Here is a 10,634-nt window from a genome sequence, read left to right as displayed (position 1 = left end):
ACTCACTCGTCAAAACGCGTCATGCTAGGGAGAGGTATCCACACCCTTATAAGGCATGCTTCGTTCCCCTCCCCAACCGATGTGGGCCTTACAATCCACCCCCCTAAGGGAGCCCAGCGCCCTCGCTGGCACATCGATCCGGGTTCTGGCTCTGATACCATCTGTAACAGCCCAAACCACTCGCTAGCACGATATTGTCCGCTTTGGCACACAAGACCTCACGGTTTTGCCTTTGACGATAGGGATGCTAGCCGAAGGCCCCCACACTCACTCGTCAAAACGCGTCATGCTAGGGAGAGGTATCCACACCCTTATAAGGCATGCTTCGTTCCCCTTCCCAACCGATGTGGGCCTTACAATCCACCCCCCTAAGGGAGCCCAGCGCCCTCGCTGGCACATCGATCCGGGTTCTGGCTCTGATACCATCTGTAACAGCCCAGACCACCCGCTAGCACGATATTGTCCGCTTTGGCACACAAGGCCTCACGGTTTTGCCTTTGACGATAGGGATGCTAGCCGAAGCCCCCCACACTCACTCGTCAAAACGCGTCATGCTAGGGAGAGGTATCCACATCCTTATAAGGCATGCTTCGTTCCCCTCCCCAACCGATGTGGGCCTGAATTTTCAAATTTCTAATGGCTAGTTCGTAACCGCCACTATTTTCCGGTTGAATGGCCGCAAAAATACTGTACTTTACACGGGCAAACCACTCTGCTTTTTATTTTAATGTACATTTTTTTTCGTTTTTTTTTTAATCCTTCTTAATATTAGTAAGTTAAATTATTTTATATCCCAAAAAATAAATTGCAAGGTAAACGACAATAGCAAAACCATTAATTTAATTAATATAATTATTCAAATATCAACAAACTGTACTCCTTACTAAGAGTTGCATAATCAAGAACATAAAAGTCTATAACTGAAAGAAGAAAAGGTTCCATAATCCTAAGATCTACTTTCTATTCTGTCCCTCCAATGCACCCATCCATGCAGCGACGTCTGACGGCAGCTTCCTACCTTGCCCTTGAAGTAGACATATCAAAGCACTTTCCATTGCCTGCATCCTGACATTTCTAGCTGCTACTTCATCCTCCACTGCCTGTCTTTTCGTCTTCTCGGCTGCTACTTCATCCTCCACTGCCTTCCTTTTCAATTTCTCTGCTGCCAACTCTTCTTGTAGTTCAAGTAGCACCCTTTGAGTTTCCTCCCTTTCAAAATCATTGATCGGCTCATGGGAATTCATACCGAATACTTGACTAGAAGTTGGCCCCAACCCCATGCCACGCATCCTACCCGGGTGCTCCTTTCCAAGAGCTTGAGCAAGCGAATCATTTTGAGACAACAGTCTAGAGGATTCATCACGTTGCTCAATAGCCTCAATTCTTTTCTACACACATAGATTAGCAATTATAAGCATTTATTAGCAAGTCGCTAACCGCACAAACTTCCAATAAAATTTTAAAAACTAAAACATAGGAGACACTACTTCCCGATTCTCAACACATTACTTACTCCGATAACACGAGCTGTATCATGGATATAGGTCCCATTAGATCTTTTGTGCGTTAAGAGATACAATTCTCCTCTACCAACTCTCCTCCCTTGTCGTTCTGACTATACCAATAACCATGACAAAGTATTAAGTATAAGAACAGATAATTCAAAAACATTCCCAAAATTGGATTACCTCTTCTTCTCCGTGCCTAGCCAAGCTTTTCGATCCGCCGGTGTGGGTGTAAAGCTGCTTTGATCGATTCTCAGCATTTTTTGCACAAATCGCCATGCCAACAAATTAAGAGTTACTGGACACTAATTTTGACTAACTCAATGTGACATAAATAAACTTTTTCTGTTATGAAACAAAACTATATGACCTGTGTCTCGTCGCTATGGCGATAATTGAGAAACCATCTCCAATGGTCCTCAGTAATTCCATCTGGGCGGTTTTCAATATTTTCTTCAAGTGAAAGTTCTTCGTCATAGAAGCGATGGTATAATCTGTTCCTCGTTTCCTTCCAAGCCCTTCCTAGCATTTTGAATATTATACGCTTTATAATTCCTCTACTATCTTCTTCAAAATGGAATATTTCTTGCAACATTAAAATTAAGCTGTGAGTAGTGTTCAAAGTATGAGTTTGGAATGATACGAAGAAATAAAAATAACATTTTACCTTTACTATTTCATTATAGACCTTGTCCCTGGTGCGAACCTTTCTCTAATCCCCCTCGCAGATTGAGAATTTAGTGTAGCCAAATCCTAGCAGTCCCATAATGCCACTCAGGAGACCTGTTTCATCCCCAACTGGTTGTAGTGCACTGTTAAACCTGAGTATGACCTTTCTTCCGTTAGGTGGCTTCATAACTTTTTTCACACTCAGTTTGACCTGTTTGATTGTGCCATCAGATTCTGTAAAACATATTAATTCTTAGTTAGCTACCACTGGAGTCAAACTGCGAATACATCATAGAAAAATAGGGCAATGAATACATGAAGAATTAAATAAGTTCTCTTATACCAATTATTTTAACATCCCAAAATTCTGTGGTCTTGCGTCCCTTGCGCTTCTGAGCACCCGATGCAGCAAAAAGGTTATCAACATGCTGGTCAAAAGAATCTACCTCATCTGTCTCTGGGTCTACCTCTTCGGCGTTCGGCTCCGAGTTCTGAACATCATTCATGGAAGCCTGTGGAGCAGGCAGTGGTTCGGTTCATGGCGGACGAAAGGGGCATAAAGACGAGGATGTGGAGGCACTATTGCCACTGAGCGGTAGAATTGGGCAGTCCGCTCTCTGTGAAGTTGAAGCCGCATGACCTCCCACTTGAGGCTGCTGACATGCTGTGTCTACACAGACTTTCTTCGTGAAACGACCTACCAGAGGCATCTTTCCCAACTGCATTCGTTAATAATAATTAATATGTACATAATAATATAAATTAACATTCCAAAAGGCCACCGGCATACCCCAGTTACATCAGTACATGAGTTGAGAGACCATATTAATAAAGAAATCAAACATGTGGGGCATAAAAAAAAATTGATGTATTCACAAGTTCTCTATAATGCCTAGAATCAAATTATTAATTTATGTTAAATATAATTATTTCATGTTAAATATAATTATTCAATTATTTATGTTAAATATAATTGTTCATGTACCATTTTTATTACCCGAATATAGCTTAGATAAAAAAATTAGTAAGCCGAAAATAGCGCAGTAATAATAATTGAATTATACATCATAATATAAATTATGATCTTTCCCAACTGTATTCGAAAAATACAAGAGTACATGAGTACATCAGTTAAGAGAGTATATTAACAAGAAAATCAAATATGTTAGGCATAAAAAAAATTGACGTACTCACAATTTCTCTATAATGCCTAGAACCATAATAATATTCTGCACTATTGGAAGTTAATTTTAAGCTTGGGACTTATGAGTAGCATGTTTAACAAATTGAAAAAACATCATACTTAGTTATAATAGAATAGAGTTTCATAAAAGTTGCAATCAATGAGTTGAACCAAGATGTTGAAGCTTGGATCATTTGTAGGCCTACTTTAGATTTAGATAATCAAACATGAATTTCTATGGACAATCAATTTAATCAAAGATTTGATAAGATTGCTAAGGGTTCCATTCAGTCTAAAGAATTTCTAGGGACCCTTACATACTAAATGCAAACTAAACATATTGTCGTTAATAGCATTGCCTAAGTTGGATGCTGTGAATATTGAAGGGAGGATCTAGGATTAATCATGCTTACCTGCAGTGGGATGACTGGAGTGAGGGTGAGAGAGGAACCACCGGGGATTGGACGGTGAGAGAAGGGGCTCCAAGACGCTGGCAAACCGCAGAGACGGATATAGAGGAGAGGGAACGGGACGAAGCAAGCTATAATAAGGATTATTGGTATTAGGGAAAAAATAAGGATTTAAGGGGCGGTGGCTTATCTAATTTAAAACAAGTTTAATTACTCGTGTCATGCACGTGATAAGATTGAAATTATAATTTTAAATTATTTTTTTAAAATTAATTTGAATTACAATAATTTAATTAATAAAAAAATAATATGTTATGCATTATTTGATTTTTTTTTAATCTAGTGTTAATTAGATTAACTCTAAAATAGTTATTAATCGATTTTAATAATCTACTTTCTTCAATAAATCAAACATATATACTGATCATAAATATAATATAGTAATAGTCAAATCTACCAACAAATATATTGGCTATTATCACAATATAAAACAAATTAAATATAAAGGCTATTAGCACTTATAAATCTATACAATTGCACTGTCTTTGATTTGTGCAAGGGTTTACTTATCAAATAAACTTAAAACATGAACAAAAAATATTTATAAAATGAACCTAGCATTACTTGAAAGAATAATAAAAAATAATCAACTTACCTTATCATCCATGAGAATCATTTCTATGTAAGTCATCTTATTCTTGTCAAATTTGGATGGGACTTTCCATAACCTTATAATTCTTACTTTTATTTTTCAAACTTTTTTATTACATAATCTATCATAGGTAATACTGTTGATAGAATCGTAGTTAGTAGCCCTTAGATATGAGAAATAATAAACAGAAGAAGATCTATATTTGGGTACGAATTTTCTAGATGATAAATAATTGTAACAATTTACTATTAATCCTTATATATTATTTATATACACTAATTATACATGGTAATAATTAGCAAATATTTTCAATGGAGATACTTGCTACAATTAGATGAAATTTATGCCATTATATTTTATTAATCTTTATGATTAAGTCAATAAAGATAGTTACTCAATATATATGTTATCGACATTAATTATATGCCAATATATTTAGGAAAGAGTTAAAAGAGGAGATATAAATATATATAATATTATTGCTATATAGGAAGCATACATAAATTACTACATTTTTTTATTATATTATACAACTTAAAATTATAGTATCATGTTATTATTAATTCTAGATACTTGCTATAATTATATCAAATTTAATTATGACTCTAAATAAATAAAATAGATAACATTCAATATTAATTTTTTCTTTTTTACATTCAATATTTACTGTAATTATAAAAAGTAAAATAATTAATAAAAAAATATGAGCAAAAAATAAAACATATTAATCAAAATTCAATTTGTTATCTAATTAATTTTGTATCCATACAATATAACTTTACGAAAATGTTATGAATCATAACCTTTTTTATTCTATAAAAAAATACTATATGTAGCATTTAGTAGTACAAAAATAATTATAAAAATTAATTATTGATATTGATAATAATCACAATTGATTATTGATACCCTAATTTTTTTAAAATATATTTTACCTTTTTAAAATATAATGCATGTACCGTGTAGACCTTTATTATTATTATTATTATTATTATTATTATTATTATTATTATTATTATTATTATTATTATTATTATTATTATTATCAAATTAAATGGGTCACTATTAATGTGTGCATTAACTATCTCCTAATAAAATTATTGCACTTAAATGAGAATTAGAACTATATCAGTTGATATAATTAAAATGATTAAAAATATCGATGATTGATAAGTAATTCAATAACGCATTAAATATTGATTTGATATAATTATAATGAAGATATTTTATTAAATTAATATAATCATGCATTATTCATGAGCTAATTGTAATATAATTAGAATCAATTTATTTGAGAGAAAAAAAGAGTTCATGTGTAATTTCCAAAAATTATAATAGCTTTTTTATTTATGTATACGAATATATTAATTTTGTTAAATAATTCTCTCTCTCTCTATATATATATAATATACATAAATAATTATTTATATATATATAAATAAATAAAATATATGAACTATATTTTGTTAAACTTCATCTTATCGGTTATTAAAAACATTTAAATCACATGTGTTAATTATTTTTTTGTTATAATTATTTCACTTTATATATATGATTATTTTTTATTCAACAATCGTGCAATAATTTTTTATTTTTCATATGTATATATATTTCTCAATTTCGACTCCATTCATACGCATATTAACAGTTTTTTTCTAATAGTGATGTTTTAATTCAATTTGAATTACAATTACAATTAATTGATTGATAAAAATTATAATAAATTGTATGATATTTAAATAATTAACCAAATCAATTAGTTGATATAATTAATTTATTATAATAAATTAAATTTAATGAGTTAAAAGAAATAAATAAAAAAAACACCATCAGAAACATGGCACGATATTTTTATTATTAAGTGCAGAAATTTAATTTTTATATAATATAATAGATATTTACAGATTATTATATTAAATACAGACTAAAAAAATACACTAAACAAAATAAAAGTATCAATGGTAAAATATAACCTAAAAATCACTTAAATTAAAAAATAACCTATGATGAATTATAATAAATCTATATATGAGGAGTAAAAGTAAAATAAATAATTAAAAATAAAGTAAAAATAGAAATTAAAAAAATAAAAGAAGATAAAAAATATATTGCAATAGAAGATTAATATAATTAATTAATACAAAGGATGAAAGAGAAAAATCAAAATATAATCTTATTAAAAAGATTTCAATAAAATATTTTAAAGAAGAACCTATTAATCAACTTTTATAAAAATATTACAAAATATTTAAATTATATTTAAATAAAATAATAATAATACCATAAGAATTATTAATCAAAATAAATAAAAAAATTAACATAAAATAAAATTATAGAAAAATATTAGCAAAATTAAAATAAAAAACAAAAATTATAAATTATAAATATTTTACATGAAATACAGAATAGAGAAGGAGAAAAGGGATATATAAAATAATAAGATAATAAATTGAATGAATTGAGTTCATTTATTTCATTGCTTTATATATTATTTATTAAATAATTTAATGTTTATATCAATCAAATTAAATAATAAATTAGTTATAATTAATTTGGTTTAATGAATAAAAAAATTAAAATAATTTGATATTTACTCTAATTAAATTAAATATTTGAAGTTATGATTAATGTAATTTAATGAATCAAATAAAATATTAAATGATGAAATATTTATCCTAATCAAAATCAAATTACACAATTGATTAGTTATAATTAATACAATTGAATGAATCAAACACATTAAATTGAAAAATAATTTAGTTAATTTGTATCTTAAGGACACATTTGTATCTATATGATAATGTTCTAATATTTTAACATACTTTAAATCATATTATAAATTTATATATCATATTATAATTTTAAGTTAATTCCTTAAACACATTATAACATAAACCGTCTAAAAAGATACACCAAATTAACGAATATCACATGGGTCACAACATACACTCTAAATTGTCACAATATTTTAAATAAAAAGAGCATCAATACAGAGAAATCAATGAATATATATAACTAAAATAAAGAGCAACGAAGAGACACACAAATAAAATAAAATAAAATAAAGAAAATCAATAAAAATATTAACATATAAACCACATACACGAACAATGTATATATTAATTGTGAATCACAAAAAAAAAGACAATATATATATGAATAGAATATTACAAAATAAAATTATTGTAAGATTATTTAAAAATAACATAAAAATGACACATTTTTTTTTTTGTTAATCAAAAATTAAAAAAAAAGTGTGCACCTAATAATAAGCAATTAAAATAAACAAAAATTTTAAAAAATATAAAAAATAAAATATATAAATAAAGATAAAAGAAACAAAAATTTAATAAATTATAAAAATTGTACCTAAACACGAGAGAGAGTGGGAGAGAGGGAGGGAGGGAGAGAGAGAGAGAGAAAAGGAGAACGAGTAAAAAATATTTGATCTGGTATATAAATAGATGGTATTGAAAAAATAAACTAATTAAATTAATTCATATATTTCTTTATCATATTTATTATTTATTAAATAATTCGATATTTACTCCAATCAAATCAAATAATTAATAAATTCATATAAATTATAATAAATGATGAGATTTGAATGTCTAATCAAATTAATTAATTGATATAATTAATTAATTATAATTAATTTGCTATAACGAATTAAATAAAATAAATTAGGAAACACCTTAAGAGCATGTCGTATCAGTTCTGTTATTAAGTGCAAAAATATAATTTTTATATAATAAAATAGATATATAATAAATATATTTTCTTAAATTAGTATAATTGTGCATTATTCATTAAATATTAATTGTAATATTGTAATATAATTATAATAAAAATATTTTTCTAAAATAAATTTATTTAGAGAAATATAAATTGGTTATTAATAACCGGTGTCATTATCATATAATTATCATATTATATTATTATTATATATTATTATTATTATTATTATTATTATTATTATTATTATTATCAATATTATTAAAATGATTAAAAATATTTTCGATTGATAATTGATAAGTAGTTTAATAATACATTAAATATTGATTTTATATAACTATATATAATAAAGATATTTTTTAAATTAGTATAATTATGTAATATTACTTAAATGCTAATTATAGTGTAATTATAATAAAGATATTTTTATAAAATAAACTTAGAAGCTAAAATAGTGTATTCATTCTGACAGAAAAATAGATTCATGAGAAATCGACACCTCACTTCCATTAGTCGGGAGAAAAATCCAGTTTTAGTATATTAAGTAATAGAATTTTAATAATAATACACAGATAATTAAAATAGTTTATATACGGGTTTTTCAAGTTATTATTATTATTATTATTATTATTATTATTATTATTATTATTATTATTATTATTATTATTATTATTATTATTATTATTATTATTATTATTATTATTTTGTAACGTTTGTCGGTTAGAGTGTAAATTTAAATGAGTTCTTTTACATAGATCGATAAAAAAAATCCTACTAAAAAAAAACTCTCACACTCCAACAAATATTTGACATGTGAAATGTCAATAAAAAAATTAAAATATATATATGAAATGATCGTTGTATTATATAAATATATATTATGACCATTACATATTACATACAAATGAATTAAAAAATATGTTACACATAAATAAATTAGAATATATGTTACATACATATTATATGTGTGTTAATTGATTTTGTAAATTAGTTTAATTATATTTTTTAAAGCAAGTTATGTATTTAAATATTTGGAAATTAAATTTATTAGATTAAAATTTTAATACTACAGACGTTTTTGAAACTTTTTTATATCTATAAAAATTGCTATAGAGTATAGTAGTTTTAAAATTGAACGTAAACCGCTACAAGGTATAGTAGTTTACGTAGATTTGTGTGCTAGGTAGAAACCGTTATAACTAATTGCAGTTTTTTTCAGGTTGTAATTTTTTCAGAAACCATTACATTTATAACGATTTTCTCTCTAACATGCAAATCCATGTAAACCGCTATATTCTATAGTGGTTTATGTTCAATCACTACAACATTTTGGGTCTATGGCCACGGTTTTTTTGGTCACGGTAAAAAACCGTGACCATAGACCCTCTATGGTCACGGTTTTTTAGGGTGACCAAAAAAAAAAAGCTCTGGTCACGGTTTTTTTGGAAAGGGTGACCATAGAGTACCTATGGTTACGATTTTTTAAAAAATGGTGCCCTAAAAGGGTCTATGGTCACGGTTTTGAAGGGTGACCTAAAGGGGTCTATGGTCACGGTTTTTTACAGTGACCAAAAGGGGACTATGGTCACGGTTTTTCAAAAAAGGGTAACCTAAAAGGGTCTATGGTCACGGTTTTCGGGGGTAGCCTAAAGGGGTCTATGGTCACGGTTTTGGGGGGTGGCCTAAAAGGGTCTATGGTCACGGTTTTTGAGGTGACCTAAAGGGGTCTATGGTCACGGTTTTTTACAGTGACCAAAAAGGGGCTATGGTCACGGTTTTTTAAAAAGGGGTGACCTAAAAGGGTCTATGGTCACGGTTTTGGGGGGTGACCTAAAGGGGTCTATGGTCACGGTTTTGAGGGTGACCTAAAAGGGTCTATGGTCACGATTTTGGTGGGTGGCCTAAAAGTGTCTATGGTCACGGTTTTTGGGGGTGGCCTAAAAGAGTCTATGGTCACGGTTTTTCAAAAAGGGTGACCTAAAAGGGTCTATGGTCACGGTTTTGGGGGGTGACCTAAAGCGGTCTATGGTCACGGTTTTAAGGGTGGCCTAAAAGGGTCTATGGTCACAGTTTTGGAGGGTGGCCTAAAGGTGTCTATGGTCACGGTTATTTACAGTGACCAAAAGGGTCTATGGTCACGGTTTTTCGGAAGGGTGGCCTAAAAGGGTCTATGGTCACGGTTTTGGGGGGTAGCCTAAAGGTGTCTATGGTCACGGTTTTTTACAGTGACCAAAAAAGATCTATGGTCACAGTTTTTCGGAAGGGTGGCCTAAAAGGGTTTATGGTTACGGTTTTGGGAGTGATCTAAAGGAGTTTATAGTCATAGTTTTAATCATTTGAGTTTTAATTAATTAAAATTTTTAAGTATTTTTTATTATTTTAAATTTTTTTTTAAATTAAAAAGTTTTAATAATTAAAAACTAATAATAATTTTATATAATTTACTTTAAATATTAAAATTTTATATCTAATTTTATAAA

General features: G+C 28.5%; 1 protein-coding gene across 1 annotated transcript; it reads right to left on the bottom strand.

Moving 5' to 3' along the window:
• Nucleotides 1-953: 953 nt before the first annotated feature.
• LOC130980677 (uncharacterized) lies at nt 954-1,784 on the bottom strand. Its single transcript, XM_057904333.1, has 3 exons — nt 1,689-1,784; nt 1,514-1,615; nt 954-1,388 (listed from the first exon to the last, which is right to left on the bottom strand). The coding sequence occupies exons 1-3, from the start codon at nt 1,782-1,784 to the stop codon at nt 954-956; spliced, it is 633 nt and encodes a 210-aa protein (XP_057760316.1).
• Nucleotides 1,785-10,634: the final 8,850 nt, after the last annotated feature.

This window comes from Arachis stenosperma, chromosome 5 (assembly GCF_014773155.1).
Source record: "Arachis stenosperma cultivar V10309 chromosome 5, arast.V10309.gnm1.PFL2, whole genome shotgun sequence".
NCBI lineage: Eukaryota > Viridiplantae > Streptophyta > Magnoliopsida > Fabales > Fabaceae > Arachis > Arachis stenosperma.
The sequence above is the reverse complement of the archived record's forward strand: the minus strand, read 5'-3'. Positions and strand labels throughout refer to the sequence as shown.